This window comes from Felis catus, chromosome F2 (genome assembly GCF_018350175.1).
Source record: "Felis catus isolate Fca126 chromosome F2, F.catus_Fca126_mat1.0, whole genome shotgun sequence".
Classification (NCBI taxonomy): domain Eukaryota; kingdom Metazoa; phylum Chordata; class Mammalia; order Carnivora; family Felidae; genus Felis; species Felis catus.
In genome coordinates, this window is record NC_058385.1 from 41,298,629 (window position 1) to 41,320,613 (window position 21,985).

The window sequence follows — 21,985 nt, forward strand, 5'->3', positions numbered from 1 at the left end:
TGCGCCGAGGTGCTTAAAAGCCTTATTAAAAATGTTGCGATCCCCATGAAGCTCTACTACACCCAAGTTTACCAGGAGATTTGGGTAGCATGAGGTTGATGGACTTCATGACTTATAAAATCAGGGTTACTGATTAAAAAAAAAAAAAAAAAGTAAAGCTTTGAAAGCTCTGAGTCCTGCACCTGCTCACGGTCATCTTTAATCAGCTTTACTTGAAGTACACATCAGAGGGACTATCAGCCTGACTGTAAACTTCAGGAAGCTCTGTTGGATGGAACATGGAACATCATGTGTACACTTGTAGGAGTGTTGTTCCCTTTGTGGCATGAACAAATGTACCTGTGAGATACACTTAAAAAAAGATTGAAGTGGGATTTTAGACTAAATTTATTTATTTATTTATTTATTTGTTTGTTTGTTTGTTTGTTTGTTTTAGTATTAGTACGTGCATGTTATTTGTAAATGAGGAGGTCACAAGAACAGAAAACAGCTGGAAGTCGGTAGTGGCTGCCTCTGGGAAGCAGGAATCAGAATTCAGGGAGAGACAGGTAACTGCAGTTTTTTTGTTATAAACATGTAGAAGGATTAGACTTATAAAATGACATATTTGTTTTTTTTTAATGTTTGTTTTTGAGAAAGAGACAGAGCGTGAGCAGGGGAAGGGCAGAGAGAGAGGGAGACACAGAATCTGAAGCAGGCTCCAGGCTCTGAGCTGTCAGCACAGAGCCTGATGCGGGGCTTGAACTCACGAACTATGAGATCATGACCTGAGCCGAAGTCAGACACTTAACCGACTAAGTCACCCAGGTGCCCCTAAGGTGACATATTTGAATTACTTTAAATACATATTAATTTTAAAAACACATGAGTTTTAGGGAAAACTTTTTTAGTACACTCAATGTACTAAACTCACGACCCAGAGATAAAGAGTTACTGGCTTCACTGACTGAGGTAGCCAAGTGCCCCGGAAAATCAATTCATTGATAATTTTCAGAAGGGATGGAGGCAGTGACTTCAAAACCCTGGTATATGACTTTTTCCAATAGGAGATTCAATGAGACAAAAAAGGACCATGTGGAGGGGTGCCTGGCTGGCTCAGTCGATGGAGTGTGCCACTCTTGATCTCAGGGTTTTAAGTTCAAGCCCCACGTTGGGTTGAACTTAAAATATTTAAACAACCACTCCTGTCAACCCAACTTGACGTAAAAGATAAGGTTTGCTGCTATGCTTCCCTCTCTAACAGGATTTTGGGAGGGACAGGGATGTGCTTCTGGGCAAACGGCATGAGGCCAGGAGTAGGGAGGAATTCTCTAGGTGGCATAATTCCCTTGTATGCCAAGTTGAATCTGTTGTTCCCAAGGAGAAGGTTCATCTCGTCTAGATTCATGGAGTATTTCCCTGCATATAATTTTTCTGTGTATTTCCCTACGGCATGGGAGTCAGTAAAGTCTTGTTTAAATGTTTCAGCCTGCCTTCAAGGCTAGGGTCAGAAGGTTAAGGCCTTTGTGGTTGTCTGAAGACACCCCCTCCCCACCTGGATATTGCTCTTGAGTAGTAAATTTCCTGGTACTCATGTTTGTCTTCTTTAAGGAAGACACTTCTTTTTAAATTTTATTATTATTTTTTTATGTTTATTTTTGAGAGAGACAGAGACAAAGACAGAGACAGAGCAGGGGAGGGGCAGAGAGAGAGAGAGGCACAGAATCTGAAGCAGGCTCTGAGCTGTCAGCCACAGAGCCCAATGCGGGCTCAAACCCATCAGCCTCAAGATCATGACCTGAGCCGAAGTGGGATGCTTAACCAACTGAGCCACCCAGGCACCCCTAAGGAAGACACTTCTTTATACATTTCCTCTAAACTATGAAGTGTACATTGTCATCATCCCAATTTTTACAGGCGAAAAACTGTATCCTTGTCAAGCTAAGGAACACATTCAAGGGCAGGAGGTAGCAAATGGCAGGGCCAATTAATAAACCCATACTTTTTCCATACAGACCATCTATAATAGTTTCTATAATAAAGGTTCAGACCAGTAATTTGTTTAAATATGTGATGCACAGAGTAATTCACAGGAAATTATAATGTATCTAATTATCTTGACCATCACTTCCTCTTACCGCTCTATTTCAGAGAGGTTGGATTTGTCCATGGAATATAAAATGTGATCTTTTACAACTGTCTCTAAAACAAATAACTAGGAAATATCAATGGCTTGTGGTAGCCTCAGAACACAGGCTTTTACTTTGATTTGCTTTAAAAAAAACTGAGATATAGGGGCGTCTGGGTGGCATAGTCAGTTAAATGTCTGACTCTTGGTTTTGGCTCAGGTCATGATCTCAGGGTGGAGATCTCAGGTTCAGTGAGATCGAGCACTATTTCTGGCTCCACACTGAGCATGGAGACTGCTTGAGATTCTCTCTCCCTCTCTCTCTAAAAATTAAAATAATTTTTAAAAACACATATAATTCATATGCCATAATATTCATTTTCAAGTGTACAATCCAGTGGTTTTTAGTATATTTACATGTTTGTGCAACCATCACCATTATCTAATTCAAGAACATTTGTTTCACTTTTTTTTTTTTACCATTACAAAAGTTTATTTTACAAAAAGGTTCAATATGAAAATGCACATGACCTGATTTTTATATCGTAGGAAAACAGGTGCTATGGAGAGGGGACATGTAGAAGCAGAAATCAACTGATTTCTTCCAGTGAACACACCCATTGTTTATACTTGTTCTAAAGCTCTAACATGATACTATTTCTTCATATCATCACCATTCCAATATTGTTCTGTTGCCCACGGGTTGACATCTCCACACATTTCATCTGTCACAAGATTTATAAAGGGATCGAACCTCCGCAATATTTTTTGGACACGTCTGCCAACCTTTCATTTCTTTTTTTTTTTTTTTTAAGTTCTCCACACCCAGCATAGAACCCAATGTGGGGCTCAAACTCACAACCCTGAGATCAAGATCTGAGCAGAGATCAAGAGTCAGATGCTTAACAGCCACACAGGTGCCCCTGCCACCATTTAATCTCAATGATAAGTTCTTGTACATAAATTTTTCAACTCAGATGGGTGAGCTTTGCTGCGGTACCTATTTGTTAGCTCAAAGATCCATACTTTGATTCACTTTTGAAGGCTCTATTCTAACACACGCAAGAGAACAACTAGGTATGTGCAACTGAGAACTCCAAGAAAGATCTAGAGATCTCAAACAAAACTGGAGCCAGCAAATGTAATGCTACTGTAGTCTTAAAAAGGGAATTGTATGACAAGTTATAAGAATATGACATATAGATACCACTGTGTCAAAGGTCAGGCCATGGTAGACACGTTTGAATTTTGTCTAGTTCAAGAGCGGCTCTCTAAAAGTGATAAAAGGAAAAGGGTCCAAGGAGTATAATGAAGATCATTAAAAGAAGAAAAGTAAGATTCACAATGAAAGCTTTAAAGAGCTTGGAGTAATTCAGTCTAGGAAAACTATTTAAGAACAAACTTGGGGCGCCTGGGTGGCTCAGTAGGTTAAATGTCCAACTTCAACTTCAGCTCAGGTCATAATCTCAACAGTTGGGTTTGTGGGCTGGAGCCCTGCGTCGGGCTCTGTGCTGACAGGTTAGAGCATGGAGCCTGCTTCAGATTCTGTCTCCCTCTCTCTGCCCCTCCCCTGCTTTCTCTGTCTCTCAAAAGTAAATAAACATTAAAAAAAATTTTTTTTTAAGAACAACCTTAAAGTACATAAGAGGATTGTTATACAAAAAATGTGATGACCTTTATTTCCTTCTTTCACTAAGGAAAAGACAAAGAAAATGGATTCATTCTACAGGAGGAAGGATTAGGTTAGCATAGAAAGTCATCAGAGCCTTATTAAACACCAAATGGTAGTTGCAGCAAAAAGTCCTCCGAAATTTTTTTAAAAAGTTTTAAAAGTTAAAGGATAGTATAAAAAATTCCTTCACCCAGATTCACCAATGTTATCATTTTGCCACATTTGCTTTATCATTTTCTCTCTTCTGTATGTATATTTACAATCATTTGAGAGTAAAATTATTTATATGAATCCCCCTTTATCCCTAAATACTGGGTATTTCCTAACACAAAGCACATTCTCCTGCCAAGCCACAGTAGTATAAAAATCAGGAATTTAACAGATACAATACTATTTTTTAATCTATAGCCCTTATTCAAATTTTTCCTATTGTCTTAATAATGTCTATTAAATTAAGAAAAAAAAAAAGTTTTCGGGTCCAGGGTCCACGTTGCATATAGTTGTCATGTCTCAAATTTCTTTAACCTGAAATTTAAAGACTGAGTTCTTCAGTCTTTGTTCTTCCCTTAATACTGGCAAGTTATGTAGCCTGTCTTGCAATTGGGTCTCTGCTGCTTTAAAAAACAAAAACAAAAGAAACAGATTCTCATTTGTTTTGGGAGTTTTAGGTGTGGTCTTGAGTGAAGATCACAGGTAAATGAGCCATTCAAGGCTCCTTCCAGCCATTTCCTCCTACTGCTTATTGTTACTAAACCGAATTATTCTAGATGGTGGGGATAGACAATAAAACATATTTGTATTCAGAGCTGCAATGTATTACGTAGATTTTGTTTCCTCGGCATTCCTGTATTTTATGAGAGTTTAATGTCTTTAACAAAATTAGGTTTGGTGAAGAATTAGCACCTACTCTTTTTAAACACTTGAGACTTAAATTCCCGGTAGACTACCATTTTCAGAATTTCACCTTCGCAGTGATGAACTATGCCCTCGCTAGGAAGCAAGAGCTGCAAAGATGGGTGGGTGTCACTCATTAAAATCTTTCAACAAATATTTGTTGAGTGCCTCGTAGGTGTCCAGCTCTGTTCCAACCCTGGGAATACATTAGAGAACAAAACAAAACAAAATCCCTGCCCTTGTAACCTAATTGTCCAAATTTAAATTAAAAAAAAATCAGAGCCCAGGCACCCGACTTCCTTAAACAGGAAGAAGCCAAGCTCTGAAAAGGGGCAGCTCGGTGATTCAAATCGAATATGGATAACGCCGCGGAATCCCCGACAAACGCGCGGATAGTAAAGTTCCCAGTTTATCCAAACGCGCTATACAAATGATTAATCCGAAGACCAGAGGCCACAGAGGACAGGCGGAGCAGGACTTCAGAGCCGTTCTAACCACTTTCTCAGCCACAGTCCGCCGTCCCGCCTTGGGCCTCCGGGCGGTCGCGGCTCGCGCTCGGGTCCGCCCCGCAGGGGCCACGCACCCAGCCCCGCGTCCCCTCCAGGCGGCACCTCTCGGCCCAGGCAGAGCCGAGCACCTGGGAACCGCGCATCGAGAACGCCCCGCGGGGAGGCGGCTCGGGGGAACCGGCTCCTCCGGCGGCCTCGCCCACTGCAATGCAATCTGGGTGGTTTTTCCAGGTCCCTCCCTGTCTTGTTCCGCGCCCAGTCCCTGCCCCCGCAGCGCCTGCGGGCCGGGGAGCGCGGCTCGGGGACCGGGGGTGAGGGGCGAGCCCGCCGAGAACCGCTGGGGGCGCTTCCCCACCACGCACTCTGCGGTCCAGGAACTGAAAGCACTCGCCGCTGGAGCTCGAGCTGCGGACGAGGATGGCCCCGAGCACTCTCGCGGGCCGGTGAAGCGCTACCTAGCCCCAGCCTCCGCCCGCTCTCTGGGGACGCGAGCTGCTACCTGCGCCGCGGGCGGCAGCGCCTCCGCCCGCACAGTCCTGCCGGGAAACGCAGCGGCGCGGCCCTGGGCTCCTCAGACTCCCTCCTCCCTGCCCCCGGAACGCTCAGCCGCTCCCCACTGTGTCCGCGCTGCCTCGCGACGGGGAAAGCGCGCTCTCCCGCCTTCCCGGACACGCATCCCGACAGGTTCTCAGATCTGTACCCGGAGCGGGTTCCGGCAGTGACTATATATATGCTTGCCTGATTTCACACCATGAACACAAAGGGCTGGACACCTTGGGCCCAACTAAGTAATACTTCGGACCGATTTCGGTTCTCCAATAATAGATAAGTTGGAAACATAAAACTCCAGGAAACGTCACCTCTGGCTCTTTCCTCTCCCACGTCAACAGGTCCCAACCACATTGCCTTCTGACTTGGTGGCTGGGTGGCGATAGTGGGCGCATAAGCCTCTGTGCAGACCTAGCTTAGCTAGAGAAGGGAAACTGCTCGCAAAGTTGGCCAAATCGACACATAAAGTACAAAGGCAAAGGTATGAGGAGGGACGTAGGGGTCAGAACTGGGAACTGAGAGAAAATTTGCTTTGGCCTGATTTAGGAAAACATTAGTGTGTATGTTTTATTTAGGGCCCAGAGCAAAACAAAGTTTGTGGGCCCAGCCATGGAGAAGGTTCTAGTCTCAAGCTAGCAGCCAGAACCAAACAAGACGTGGCAATTAAGAAATAGAAGAGAGACAAGGAAGTGGGGTCCATTGTGCCTAAATTTCCTCGCGGGGACTCCCTGCTCCGTAGCGCGCAGCCTCTGCGCCTTTGGGCGAAACTTGGTGGCTGGGCGTGCTGTCCGGGGCGTCTGGCTGTGTCTCCAGAAGGTGGGTAGCGTCCCGGGGTTTGGAGGAGCGCAGGCCTGGGCTCTGGCCGGGAGAGAGGGAGGGCCCACAAGGTTTCACCTACTGTTTGCACTTAAAGGTGTGTTGGGCTCAGGAGCTGCTTTCCCGGTGCTTGGCAATTGCCCCTGCCGCTTCCCGGCTATGGTTGGCCGGTGCCTCCCTCCGCGGTTCGCCCTCTTGGGGCGCCGCGCCCTGAGCAGCTCCGCACCCCAGGCTTCACCTCTGGCCTCTTTTCTCCTTCCTGAGCCAGGCCTTTTCCCTTGACCCTTTAGAACCCCCGGCTTAGTTCCCCCACAGTCGACATTTTTCCATGCCCCCCATCCCTCTCGATTACCTCCAAAGGGGTGACCCCCACAAGCGACTCCGGCCCTCCCCTCCGCGCCCTTCACCCCTCACCCTTTTCCCGTCTGGCCTCGGCTACCCTTCGGGTGGCAACCGCCTCTTCCCCGCCCCTCACGTCTCCCCCTCCTTCCTTCTCGCCCTCCCGTCTCCATTCATCCAGCCATTGTCTCCCGCCCCCTCCTCCCCTTTCCCCAGGCGGCCTCCACCCCCACCGCTGCCACGTCGTGGTTTGAAGGAGCCAATGGGCCGGCGCCGCCAGGTGTCTCTTACCTGCACCACGTGGGGGAGGGGGAAGGGGCGGGCAGGTAGAGCCACATCCCAAAACAGAAAAGCTTTCAGCCATTGCGCGCTCCACCCGGGGTGCAGCCCAGCTCCTGGCTTTTTGCATAGACGCACGGGCAATTGAATACAAAAAGGGCAGGCCTCCTGCGCCCTCCTTCCCACCCCCTTCCTGCCCAGGGTGTGGAGCACCGACCAGGTGTGGGCTAGGGTGGTTGGTTACCGCCTTTTGCACCGGCGGCGGCGAGGAGGGGGGGGCGGGCGCTCTTTCTTTTTCTCTTGGAAGAGGTTTTAGCACGGGTTTTCTCGTTCTCACTTCCACCCCGCCTCACCGCCTCCCGACCCCCCTCTCCCCCTCCCCACCTATCGTCATGACGGCGTCTCCGGATTACTTGGTGGTGCTTTTTGGGATCACTGCTGGGGCCACCGGGGCCAAGCTGGGCTCGGATGAGAAGGAGCTGATCCTGCTGTTATGGAAAGTCGTGGATCTGGCCAACAAGAAGGTATTCCTCCAGATTTCTGTCCAATTGATAGGAGTGGGGCAAGAAGTTTATTGTAGAAGTTTGGAGAGTCGGTAAACAAGTGCTCTCGTTTAGCCACTTATGAGGCTGGACCCGAGGCCTACAGAATCCAGAGTAAAACCAAACTTGTTGGCCAACGGCCTGGGAACCGTTTCAGTAATCTGAAATCTGGCTCAGGTGGAGCGGCCGGGCGCCGCCGAGCCAGGTTCTCTGCCCGTCGGGGGACGCCCCGCGGAGCCGGGGTGAGATCCTTGGGGCTCGGGTTCCCACTTCTGGGCCTTTCCGACCTGATCCGGGTGGGGGTGGGGCCGGAGGCAGGGCCGTGCCGACCTCTCTGCCATCGGAGTCGCTCGCGACGAGTGAGCTTTGATTCTGTGGCCAGACCCCTGCAGCAGCGCTGGCCGCCCCAGCAGGGGAGCGAGGAAGGAGGGTGAATATGGGGGCTTCCAAATTGAGGAAGGGGAAACTGACCCCAGTTTCTTTCCGCCCTGGAGGTGGGACAGTTGCATGAAGTGCTAGTTAGACCGGATCAGTTGGAGCTGACGGAGGATTGTAAAGAAGAAACGAAGATCGACGCGGAAAGCCTGTCCTCCGCGCCGCAGCTGGACCAAGCCCTTCGACAGGTGACAGCCTTGGGCCGCGCGGTCCACCTTTATCCAGGCCACTCCGGCGTCCCCCGCAAGGCAGCCCAGCCACACCAGGTCCCACGCCCTCGCCGGCCGGTCCACGCACATCCCCGGGGCAGAGTGGCAAGACGCCCAACCGCGTGGGTGGAAACCCGGCCTTGGAGGCCGAGGTGGACCTCTTGGGAGGAGGTCGCTGCTCCTCCAAGCCTCCCAGCCCCTAGCGTCGTGGGCCCAAACTCGCTAATTATCGAGTCTTTCCTGGGGCTTCAGGAGCAGTCGGGTTTTACCAATTGAGAAGCAGAGGTTGAATCCTAGCGCCCCCATCCCGAGGCCCAGACGCCCGACGCGCCTGTCCTCTGCGGGGCTTTGGGTGTGTGGCTCAACGCTAGGACAGAGGGCGCTGTAGTGTAGGTGAGCGAGTGGGCCCCGCGAGGCGTGCCAGAGGCGGCCCCAGTTCGGTGGGAAGCTGAGGGTGCCTGCTTGGCTTCAAGCTTCTGAACTCCTAAAGGCTCGGTTTGGGTTCCCTTATTACTTCTTCAGTGGCTTTGATCCTAGCTGGGGAGGGCTTGCAGACCCGAAGACGTAGGGCTGATCGTTGGGTCACTGTGAAACTGGTGGAACCCCCTTAACAGAATTGAGATGACCTAAAAACCTGCTGCTTCCTGGTTCTGACGGGTACTGGATCAGGGATAGGGCGGGGCGCTAAACACCTGTGCACAGGTGCGTGTCCGGTGCTCTCTTGGCCTGTGCGCCAGGACACGAGGTGCGAATTAATAGGGGAAAGTTATCATTTGGGATTGTGTTCCAGGGAAAGTGTTGCCAGACTTCCCAGAGGTCTGTATAGCCATTAACCGCCTTTGCTTATCAGAAACTGGCATCTTTCTTAATCTTGAAACATCCGAACATAAAATAACACCAGGGAATGATGTAATCTGAAGGCAACCTGCTGATGAAACGAGACCCGACTTAAAAGTCTTGAATGTGGATTTAGCGCAAAAGTAGACGGGGGCACTGAAGGGAGAATGTCTATGCTAAATTCTCCTGCGGGTGAACTGTGGGTTGATTGGAAAGCTTGTCAATCCAAAGGATTCTAGATAGCTTGTGGGAACGGAGCCTTTCTTTCTAATATGGCCCCAGCACTGGTGTCCTCTTTCATGGCAGCGTGGTTTTCGTTGGTTACCAACACGTGGGGCCACTTTGCCGGAGTTTGTAAATCCTGCTTAAGTTGCATCCCTGTGTCTTGTTTACAGTTTAACCAGTCAGTAAGCAATGAACTGAATATTGGGGTTGGAACTTCCTTCTGTCTGTGTACTGACGGGCAGCTTCATGTCAGGCAAATCTTGCATCCTGAGGCTTCCAAGAAGGTAAGAGTGCTGGCTTCTCGGAGAATGATTGGACCTTCCTTTGGGGGTGACTGGAGGCTTTTTTTTTTTCCCCCATGGTTTATCCAAGTTTCTCCATTTTAAAAAGATGTGTGTCGGGAGTTATTGTTTCCTGGCAGAATTTCAGTTTGAGAAGATAACAAAGGAATAGTGGTAATGGTTTCACAACAGTGTGAGATGTAGTTAATGCCACTGAACTGTAAATATTGTGTTGTGTATATTATTGAATGTTAAAATGGTAAACATTATGTATATTTTACCACAAAAAAATCATGACCCTTTAATAGAGATCTTTGAGATTGCAGTAATTTTATAGATACCCTCTGGTGACTTAACAAAAGTTTCTCTTTTTGTTTTATGTTAAGTTTTTGAGATGGTTGACATTCCCCCTTTTCTAAGCATATTAGCTGAATTTTGACGTTTAAAGTAACAGCAAGTAGGCAGGAGAGAACATTTACTTTTAAATTTTAAGACATTGTAATATTCCCTTCTGTAGAAAATGCTTTATCCTAGAAAGGAAGGAGCAAAGAAAAATAGTTTAATTAAACCTTGTTAATCGTAACTAATTTCATTAAAGAGCTTTGTACTGTGTAAAGACCTAGTCATATAACTAGTGAAACATTAATTATAGCATACTGCACTTTGACTTAAAGTAAATATTCAAAACTGATTAAATACTGTATCATAACAGTAGGGTCAGCCTTCATCTTTTACCTTTGCTGGTCTTTCTGACATAGAAAAGGGTATGGAGTGAAAAAAAACATAATCTTACTGTAAAAATGTGACTCCTCTCTGGGAAGAATACTGAGGGGCTGTGGGGAAATGGAGACAGCAGAGGGCAGCCCCAATGTAGCCAATCATTGCTAATATCGTTGATCTTATCAACTTAATTAGTTTGAGCTGTAACTTTTTATTGTGGTAGGCAAATACTGAACTTGAAAAGATGAAGTATTTTCAGGAAACTGGATGAAGCAAGTCTCCAAAGAAAGATTCAGACTGACAATTGATGTCCCAAGTATTGTGACTAGTCAGTACAGATTTTTCTTTTTACCTCACTAGGGAAATGGAAAGAAAGGAGTTAAATATATGATGACAATTTCAAAAATTCAAGGGAGAAACTCAAGTTCCTAGATCTTAAAGGTTGAGAAAATCACTCCTCTTATAGCAACTTTGGTAATAACTTGGCTAAAGGGGTGGGCACGGGGAGTGTTTTTTGTTAATTAAATGTTAGACCAGTTGCTATCCCCTTGATCCAGAAATAGACATGTGAGGATTTTTTTTCCCCTTTTCAAATTCTTTTGGAGAGGGATAAAACTTAATACTTTCCCTATTTGGCTTGAGGAAAACAGCTGTTTTTGTTATTTTAGATGGGCTGCTGTAAAATGTGGGGAAACCTCCAGAGAACAATTGAGACATTTTCCTGAATCACTTCTATTAGGATTTTCATAAAGAAACCTGAACCAACTTAGTATCCTAAAACCAGAAACTAATTTAGTATCATAAAGGAATTCTATTCATGGCAGGGGGGAAGGGGGAGAGAAAATGGTAAAACATAATAATCCTGCCATTCAGAAAACAATATTATTATTTTTCTCTAATATGAACATATTTGAAAATATTCTTCCAGGTTTTTGTAGAAAAGTCTCATTTTTACAAGGAGCATTCATACTACACACACTTTTTAGCCTATTTTATAATTAGTATAACATCAATATCTTTTGTAGGAATTAAATGTTAAGTATTTTTAAGTGGATACAGCTATTTAAAATCTTTTATTGTAAAATGTGAGTTATCAACAGGTTTTAAATGAACATTTTTGTAGATAATCCTGAAGATTTCACCATTTTTTTAAGTAACTGTTTTGAAAACTCTGACCATGGTACAATGATATCTATTTCATTTTTTTAAAGATTTTATTTATTTTTTTGTGAATCTCTACACCCAAAATGGGGCTTGAACTCACAATCTCGAGATCGAGTTGTAGGCTCTACCAACTGAATCAGCCAGGTGCCCCTGCCAGACATCTATTTTAATTATAGCATGAGCAGGTGTACATCTGATAGATCCTATGAGGAAATCTGAATAGAAAGAGACATTGTATAAATGTTATGGTTGCAAACATTAAGTCTTTATTTCCTTGACTTTCTAATGTATAAGTAGGTAGAAATTCCCAGTAAATCAACAAACTATTTTGAAATTGTAAGAAAAATCTAAATTCAGTTTTAAAAAATTCATCTTTGACAGTTATTTGATGGGGCTTTTTTCTACTAAGGGAAACAAAAATGCATTAGTACAATATTTGCCCAGACAGTTGAACTTGCTTAATAAGTACGAGAGTAGTACTAGTAGCTAAGAACAGTAGGTAACTATTTCTTCTTTACCCTTGAGATTTGTGATATCTTTTTTTTTTTTTTTTTTTGAGTCTAATTTGAGTTCTCAGGTATAGCTAGAATATTGGTCACAAAACTAATGTGGGACTATAATTTGGCACAAAATCATGCTTTTTAGGTAATCAGGAATTTACTATCTTGCTCTGATTTTAGTATAAAAATATGAGTATTATATGAGCCTAGTATTTAACTATGTTTTGTAACTGAATCCTATATCTGGGTAGACACTGTAAAGATAAGCATCTTTATGAGAACTGAGAGGGCTAATGTTGCTGCCTGAAAATATAGACTGTATGAAATGATTATGGCTGAAAAGAGTGTAATTTTATCAATTAGAAAATGTATGACAGCCCAAATATAGCTTCAGAAGTGTTTTGAATGGAATGTGTAATGGAACACAAATGTAATCTATTGCCTTAAAATAAGATAATTTTTTTCCATGACACTTGTATATAGGATATAATACAGTACCAGAAAATAGTCACTCTTATATTTAATTTTAAAAATTAATTTTGGTAAAATATACTCCATGCAATTCTTAGGTTCCTAATTATTAGAGAAACATTAAATTCATCGAGTTAACAGTGTCTACCTTGTCCTTCCTCAGAATGTATTATTGCCTGAATGCTTCTATTCCTTTTTTGATCTTCGAAAAGAATTCAAGAAGTGTTGCCCTGGTTCACCTGATATTGATAAACTGGATGTTGCAGCAATGACAGAGTGTATCCTTTAAGTGATTACCCAAGAATCCTTTGAAAAGGTAGCTCCAGATAAAATGGCAATTCAGGAAACTTTAAAATCCTTTTGTTAGTGTATGAATGAAATTGACCTGTCCAAAATTTGTCTACTGTGCTAGGAAGAACTAATAGTACAGTTATAGGCATCTTTCAAAGTAGCTTTTATTTTTATTTTTTTTATTTTAGAGCGCCTGCATGAGCAGGGGAGAGGGGCAGAGGGAAAGAGAGAATAAGAATCGTAAGCAGGCTCCCTGCTCATCGCGCAGCCTGATACAGGGCTCGATCCCATGACCCTGGGATCATGACCTGAGCTGAAATCAAGACCCCGATGCTCAACCAGCTGAGTCACCCAGGCGCCCCTCAAAGTTATGATTTAATTAATTAATTATTTTTTTTTTAAGAATTTTTTTTTTCAACGTTTATTTATTTTTGGGACAGAGAGAGACAGAGCATGAACGGGGGAGGGGCAGAGAGAGAGGGAGACACAGAATCAGAAACAGGCTCCAGGCTCTGAGCCATCAGCCCAGAGCCTGACGCGGGGCTCGAACTCCCGGACCGCGAGATCGTGACCTGGCTGAAGTCGGACGCTTAACCGACTGCGCCACCCAGGCGCCCCTGATTTAATTAATTTAAATACTGATTTAGTGTGATGGATTTAGAGTTGGATTTTTGTGAGTTGAACATATCTAAAATAGATTTCCATTTCACATTATGGGAGTGTTTTTGGTTTTTTGGTTGATGAAGAATGTGAAGACTACCTTCTTTGATAACTGATTCCAAGGCCACTTATTCTTGATTATCTTTGTTTTAGGGCTTATTTTGACACCTTTCAAATGGATATGCATTTTTTTAAATAGTGGAATATATGCTCTTTACATACGTTTCATTGGTATTTCTTTTAACCCTCCTTGGGTTTCTCAAATACATATGGTGATTATAATGAGTCCTCTTTTGAGATGGTACAATAAGGTGGGGACTTTACCCCAAAATCCTTTCATTACCAAAATAGCATATTTGATGCAATATGCATCCTAAAAGTAAATTTTATAATCACAAATCTTGTAGTCATGAATGACTGACTCGTCATCTTTCATCCAGTAAGTTTTAAAAGTGCTAACTAATAAGCAGTCATGTGCTAACATCAGATGTGAAATTGAGTAATAGAAGGGTTGGGCAACTCACCCAAAGCCACTATGAGAACCAACTTAAAATTGCATTTAAGTTCTTTCAGGAACCTGTGGGTCATAGATGTTTATTCTTAAACTTTCTCATTTTTTAGGAGCCAAAGCCTGATTCTTGTTTTATTTCAGAATTTCCTTTCCTGATTAGAAAATGTTTGCATGTTTTTCTTAACCCCTTGTAAGCAGGTCAAACCCATTATGTCTACCTTCTTTCTGGAAGTAGTTAGCTGGAAATTTGCTTTAGCGTCCCTAGTAGTGCTGGGAGATGGATGTAGTAAGCTCATTTTGAGGGAACTTTTGTAAGAATTAAAAGGTTTGGACACCAGAAAAATTCTTACTGATTGTTTTGTTGGTTTGAATGCTGTATTAGCCTGCTAGGGCTACCATGACAAATACTATATAGACTATGTGGCTTAAACAACAGAAATTTTATTTGCTCACAGTTTTGGAGTTTGGGAAGTCTAAGGTAGACAAAAAGAGACCCAAAAAATCAATAGATGGAGGGAAAGTCTAATAAAGTTATCTTAATTTAGAAAAAGACAATTTGAGTAGAAAAGGCAGTATATTAAGAATTGTTTATCCTTGACAATTCAGTATCCTCTTTTAGCAAAGAAAATCTTCCCCTAGTGATTATAGGTCACATGGTAGTAAAAATTTCCACAGCTACAAGCAAGTGATGCTTATATTTGGGTTTTTTGGTTTTTCTCAGTGTGTTGACAGTTCAGGGAAAATTTATTAAAAGTTCATCCTTTTTTTTTTTTTTTTTTTTTCCTCCTTGGCTTCTTGTGACCTTCATGTGTATAAAATTTGGGGCTATTAGTAAGCATTTTCATTGTGGTGATCTGGACTTTTTACCTGCTCTCTGCACTGGTATATAGTACTTTTTAAAATAAAATTGAATTATCTGACATTAAATTTTTTTTTGTTTTTATATTAGAGAGAGCATGAGCAGGGGAGGGACAGAGAGAGAGGGAAACACAGAATCCAAACCAGGCTCTAGGCTCTGAGCTGTTAGCACAGAGCCCTATGTGGGGCTCGAACCCACCAACCTGAAGATCATGACCTGGGCCGAAGTTGGATGCTCAACCAACTGAGCCACTCAGGCACCCCTGAATTATCTGACATTTAAGTGAATAGATATAGGATGCTATGACAATTATTGTTGTTTTCTTGTCATTCATATTAATCCTAGCTCTAAAACTATTGTTGGTGGTTCTTTTTCAAGTGCCATGAAGATGAAAATCAGAAATATTTGACTATAGTAAACAAAGAAATTGTGAATAAAGCAAACTTGGACTCCATTTCAGACATATCACACTTGGAGTATGATCTCATGGCCCTTTAGTAATGCATTCATTGGAAAAACTAAGGTATTTTCTTTTTTCTTTTTTTAAGTTTATTTATTTTGATAGAGAGTGTGTTCAAGTGCATGAGCAGGGGAGAAGCAGAGAAAGAAGGAGAGAGAGAATCCTAAGTAGGCTCCACACTGTCAGCACAGAGCCTGATGCTGGGCTCGATCCCATAAGTCGTGAGATCATGACCTGAGCCAAAACCAAGAGTCAGCTCAACCAACTGAGTCACCCAGGCACCCCACTATTTTCTGTTTCTTAAATAGCTTAATTATATCCTACTTCCTTTGGGCTTACATTGGAAAAGTCTTAGATTTTATAGTTTTATTACCAATCAGAAAATTGATTTTAATCTTAAATGTTCTTATTAATGTTTTATCTGCATAATTTTTCCCACTTAATGAGTAAGAAATCTTAAGCTTTCCTAACAGTGGTTTTTATTTTACATTGCAGCTGTGACGAGTTATTTTATGACTCCTATTCAGAGGAATCATTATTTCCTTGACTAGACCACCAAAGTCCCCAGCTCAAAAAGTCATAATGGGGCTTCTGGGTAGCTCCGTCGCTTAAGCATTGACTCTTGATTTTGATTCAGGTCATGATCTCATGGTTCGTGAGTTGAGCCCCACATCAGGCTCTGTGCTAATAGCACAGAGCCTGCTTGGGTTTCTCTCTCTTTCTCTTTGCCCTTGCACTGCTCATGCTCTCTCTCTCAAATAAATAAACTAAAAAACACAAACAATCATACCAAATATGACTATCTACTTGTCCTTACCTATGCATAGGATTTCTACAATGTCTGGACCAAAGAGTTCTTTCAGTTCACTAAATATTTGCCTTTCTAATATGGAAATGACACTGAATTTGGAAACCTAAAGATGGTCATTACACATCCTTGATGGTTTTGCCAAGTAGATGGAGAGTCATTTGCTCCTGAGGGAATGAATACCTGTTGGACCAGGTAAACCAGCAAGGGAGGGAGAGGCTCTTGCCAACCCTTGGAAAGGAACAAGTAAGAGAATATGTAGCTTTACTTTCCTGGGAAAGTTACTTACCTTCTCCAAGCTTTACTTTGATCTCAGGTATTCCCAAATGAAAGCTTTGTAAACCACTAGGAACTATGTAAATGAAAAAGTATGACCACTTTGATAAAAGAAAGGGTTTAGGAATTTCTTGAGTGCGGTTCTCGTCCTTATTTTAGTGCTTATTTCCCTCTTTTGTCTTTGTGTTGGTTCTGAGACCACTTCTGGTGTTAGTTGTTGGGTCTCTCTGAGTTCTTCAAGTGGCAGTTTTGTTACCTGCTTTTTAAATTATGCAGTCTCAGCAGACAAGAAGACCTCATTTAGCAGATGAACGATGGGTAGCATTTTGTAAGCTTTTTATTTAATCAGGTGAGGTGGTGAGGGTGTGAAATAGGGATTGAGGCCTCAATTTTTATTTTTGGAAGAAATTATCTTAGATATTTTTTTGGAAATTAATAGTTTTCTCCTGTGGAAAAGACCTTTCGATTATGGGACTATTTGTATAAATGACTTCTTTTATCCATTTAAAAAAAAAAACGACCCTATTTTCCCCCCAGTGGTGGATGGAATTACTTCCTCTTGGTTTCTTAACCTATTTTTTCTTTGCTTTGTTGTTCATGAACTAATTTATTTTCATTAATCAAGACCTCTTCCATTTTGTTTATTGTACTTAGCCTTTGGCAAGAACTTTTTAATGAAGTCTGGCCTTGTAAGGAGAGCAGTGAGCACTTGTGAGTTAAGTGCTTACTGTATGCGCCTCCAGCAGCCTCATAACCAGTGGGGGAGTGTCGCCCCCTTTTTACAGCTGGGAAAACTGAGGCTTAGAGTTAGAAGTGTCAGCATTTGAGCCAGAGTCCTTCTGAGGTAAAAACCGTGCTCCTTAACTAGGGGGTAATATTCTAGAATTTACAGAGTTCACTTGAGGGTGGTGTTACATGTTTAAATAGATGATCTCCCTTGTAAGTTTATATTCTGTGTTTCCTGAGCACGTGTTGAACTATTCAGCAAGAAAGAGGAGTGAATAGAAATTTTGTAAAATTTTTATCCATTTGGATCCGTAGGTGCCGTTTATTATTAGCAAATGCCATTTTACTAGTACAACTTTCTATTATCAGGATAAAAAAAAAAAAAAGTCACTAAACCACTCTTGTCTGCCTGTCCAAGGGTTAGTAGGGGTGTGTGTGTTTCACCACTTATTTATTTTTTTAATAAATATGTCATACTCATGTTTTCCCAATCACTTTTTTTTTTAATGTTTATTTTAGAGAGAGAAAGAGACACAGAGCACAAGCAGGGGAGAGGCAGAGAGAGAGGGAGACACAGAATCCAAAACAGGTTCTAGGCTCTGAGCTGTCAGCACGGAGTCCAGTGCTGGCTTGAACTCGTGAACCCCAAGATATGACCTGAGCTAAAGTTGGATGCTTAACCAACTGAGCCACCCGGGTGCCCCTGTTTCACTACTTCTTGATGAGGGTGAAGGATTGTATGTGTGTATGCATGTGCTAACACAGTGATATTGGCCTGTTTTCCCATATATTAAAGATCAAGATAAAGCCTTACAAGCAGAATGGTTGAGAACACAAGCTCTCAAGTCAGATTTATTGGGGGTGAGTTTACTATACCTCTTAGCTTCATTTTCCCCATCTTAAAATGGCCATGCCTATTATAAGGAATAATAAGAGGGGCACCTGGATGGCTCAGTTGGATGAGTGTCTGACTCTTGGTTTCTGCTCAGGTCATGACCTCCTGGTTCAGGGGATTGAACTCTGTGTCAGGCTCTGTGCTGGTGGCAGAGAGTCTTCTTGGGATATCCTCTCTCTCTCCCCCTCTCCCCCCTCCTTCCCTCCCTCCCCCCTACCTCTGACCCTATCCTGCTCATGCTCTCTCTCTCTCTCAAAATAAATACACATTTAAAAAAAAAAGAGAAGAAGAAGATAGTATATGCAAACACGTAACCAGTGCCTGGCCTCCCACACACTTTCCAATGTTGCTGTGATTATTCGAACCTCACCAGGTTGTTGGGGATGAAGAAAAACAGTTTCAAAGGACTTCCTTGTTGATTTAAGACCTTATTTAAACTATTTTACACTTAAATTTTTTTTTTAACTTTGAGCGAGTTTGGATATAGACCTTTCAAAGCCTCAGGTACATGTTAGTACAGCTAATCTTCAAGGTTAACTTAGCTTCTCCAGTTGTAAATAGTGTGTGTGGTTCATTCTGCACTTACTCGCTTATTCTGATAAATCCAACAATTGCATAAACCTTCATTGCCCTTCTTAAAAGGGGGAGGGAAGTACCAAATCCTCCTTGGTACTTTTTTGCGTATGAAAAGGATTTTACATATCCCCAAGTGTACAGTTAAGCTAGGTTAGTAGTTGACCTTGTTCACTGGAGGGGGAAAATTATCTTTGGCATCTCATCGGCATGATATGAGCCAAATCCGCAAATACTCTGGTTTGTGGTCTGTAGTAAGTGACTAGAAATACTGTATATTCTTGGCCAGCACTCAGAGTTATGTTAATTTTGTGTGGTTATTTTAATTATAAAATAATTTACTTTTAAAATCGGAGTTTGGGAATTTCAGGATAATTTTTTTGGTTTGTTTTAGATGGCGTTAGAAGACTTTGTTACCATAGAGTCTCTCTTTTCCTAATTTGTTTATTCCACATACGTGTCTTTTTCTAAAGTAGACATTTTCACTCTTTTGTGGCATTAGCCCATACTTCTATTTTATTTCTTTGAGATTACAATTGAGTCATCAGTTTTGTGTTTTGTTAAAATAATACCTCCTGAGGTAATATTCGTTAGGATCGGTCTTATTTTTTCCCTTCTTGGAAAGAGTAAGCTTCTGGGAAATACAGTTAGAAAACTATGGGTTTTTAGATTCTGTTTCCAGCATTTTATTACTGTTATGAAAAAGGTTTTGTTGCCTTGGCTGTTAGTTCTGTTTGACAGTGGCATTCTTGATTTGCTTTTTTCAATTTTTTTTTTTTATGTTTATTTATTTTTGAGACAGAGACAGAGCATGAATGGGGGAGGGTCAGAGAGAGGGAGACAAAGAATCTGAAACAGGCTCCAGGCTCTGAGCTGTCAGCACAGAGCCCGACTCGGGGCTCGAACTCACGGACCGCGAAATCATGACCTGAGCTGAAGTCAACTGAGCCACCCAGGCACCCCATTGATTTGCTTTTTTCAAAGCCTACTTTAGTATGAAAGGTTACTTACAGAACCTATTTTTTTAATTATGGAACTCAAGGGTAATTTATCACTTGCTTTTTCCCTTCTTTCCTTCACATAATTGTAGGAAATTCAGTTCTTTGTTGGAATACTAATCCAACTTTTCTCTTGCCATATTGTTTGTTATTCTTTTTGTTCATTAGTATAGGCATTTTATTGTTATATGTCTGGCAATTAGGCAATTGGTGTTTTAAATCAAAGAGAATGGGAGGAAACATTGTCTTCTGAAGGGTCTATGACAGGAAAAAATGGCGTGGGGTTGGAATTTCTAATTGGGATGCAATTATAATGTAGCTTTAGCTTAAAAAAGAGGTTACTTAGGGCGCCTGGGTGGCGCAGTTGGTTAAGCGTCCAACTTCAGCTCAGGTCACGATCTTGCGGTCCGTGAGTTCGAGCCCCGCGTCAGGCTCTGGGCTGATGGCTCAGAGCCTGGAGTCTGCTTCAGATTCTGAGTCTCCTTCTCTCTCTGCCCCTCCCCCGTTCATGCTCTGTCTCTCTCTGTCTCAAAAATAAATAAATGTTAAAAAAAAAATTAAAAAAAAAAAAGAGGTTACTTAAAAGTGAAAATTAATAACCAAATGTGTATTTTTAAGCAGTCAGAAAAGGTAACTTTTTGGCTGGATAAGCTAATAGTGGCGAGTTTTTGGTGATTCACCCCGCCCCGAGAGAGTTAGCTAATATTGATGAACTCCAAAATCTCACACTGTGAATTCCACCTTCAGCTATGGTATAAGTTTGGGTCAAATCCTGAAATCTGTTTCACTGAAAAGAGTGCTAAGGAAAATGTTCCCCCCACTCAGATGAAGGCAACAGCTGGACTTCTGTAAGCTCAGTGAAAATGCAGCACTTTGCTCAGTTGTAGCCCGAGATGTTAGTTTTGTTCCCACCATGTCTGGCTTTACCCTTCCTCATTTCCTCATGACATTTCTCATTTGTAAAGCTGGCTGAGCCTGTTCGTGCTGTTGTGGTTGCCTCGAGGGCAGAGTGAGTAAGTTGCATGATGAGCCATAAATCAAGGGGCATAGACTCATCTTTCCTTTCCTCAAGATCAGACGTGCAGCAAGTAATTCAATATATAATTATGAATTGATAGAGGAAAGAATTGGTACTAAAACATTTTTTTTTTTTTTTTTTTTTTGCTATTCTTTATTTGTTATTCATGTTAAATTCTGGTAAGGATTATAGATTGAGCAAGCCTTTTGAAGAGAGGGTGTCTGTGTGTGTAAGTGTGTGTGAGTTTTGGTTTAGGTTTGGGCATGCAGGAGGTTGGGTGACTTTTAAAAGTTGTCGGGAGCTTAGAGCTGCTGATCCTTGGTGTGTGATGTCTTGAAGGGAAACATGTTGGGACGTGTTATGTGGAACCAAGTTAGCCAAATGTCTAGAATATATTCCTACTTTAAATGTAGAATTCAGTAAATAATCCTTCATCTACCAATCTTTGTCTACACAGACAGAATACTTTACATTTTTACTTTTGATCTTTTTTCACTTGACTTCGATATATACATTTAGAAAATCTCTCATAAAGTATTGCTTAAAATGAATTAAGCAAAGCTGCTTCTCCTGGTTCAGGGAATTATGTACACATAGATCAGAGCTGTATTGTAATCCCAGCTCTCTTACAGACGAGCTAGTGGACTGGGTAAGTTATGGAACTTCTCTAAATCCTAGTTTCTTCATCTGTTTGGTTTTACTCTTATCTATCTGGTAGGGCTATTGCAAAAACTGGAGGAAACAGTGTGTGTGGGGTGTGAAATGTTTAATAAATGTCATCATTTATGTCACTAGATTCTGGGAAATGATAGGTGCTGTGATAGATGGATAGAGAACAGAAGGAGGTAGGGGCCTGTGCTTAGGAAATATACAGTACAGTTGAGGACAGAAATATTTTATGCGAATGGTAATATCTAATCAACTCTTAAATTGACGGTTGCAGCCTAGAGCAGTTAGGGAGGGTATTGGTGCTGGGTAGGAGTTACCTATGGTCTAATTTGGTTAGGGGATTAGAAAGATAAGAGAGCTTCATAGACTAACTGAGGAAAGGTGAGAAGTCTAGAAACCTCTTTATAGAAGAGAGAAAACAGTGGTTTGAATGGAATATACTCTCCCCATTCCTATTCCTTCAAAGCCTGATTTCCAACCAATATTCTGTTTGGGGATAGAATGTTGTGATGTGGTAAACATTCCTGTGCTGTTCTGCTTTTTGGCCATCTTCAAGCAATCGCTCTTCCTTTAGGCCAGAGGTCAGCAAACTTTTTCAGTAAAGGTCCAGATAGCCAATAGTTTATACTTTTTGTAGGCCACATATGGTCTCTGCTCATATTTTTCTTTTTATAATCCTAAAAATGTAAAAT

The 21,985-nt window shown here is 42.2% G+C and overlaps 1 protein-coding gene across 7 annotated transcripts in view; it reads left to right on the top strand.

Annotated features, from left to right (window-relative positions):
- The first annotated feature begins 6,677 nt into the window (after positions 1-6,677).
- The window catches only part of ESRP1 (epithelial splicing regulatory protein 1), a 65,320-nt gene continuing 50,012 nt past the window's right edge, over positions 6,678-21,985 (top strand). For 2 of the 7 annotated variants that reach the window (XM_045049811.1, XM_045049812.1), the window contains exons 1-4: positions 6,678-7,689; positions 8,202-8,330; positions 9,584-9,697; positions 12,713-12,827. In XM_045049811.1, the coding sequence (XP_044905746.1) occupies positions 7,558-7,689; positions 8,202-8,330; positions 9,584-9,697; positions 12,713-12,827 (490 nt within the window). In that variant the 5' untranslated portion in view covers positions 6,678-7,557. The remainder of the gene's footprint in view (positions 7,690-8,201; positions 8,331-9,583; positions 9,698-12,712; positions 12,828-21,985) is intronic. The other 5 variants (XM_019822896.3, XM_019822899.3, XM_006943310.4 and 2 more) reach the window with 4 other exon arrangements.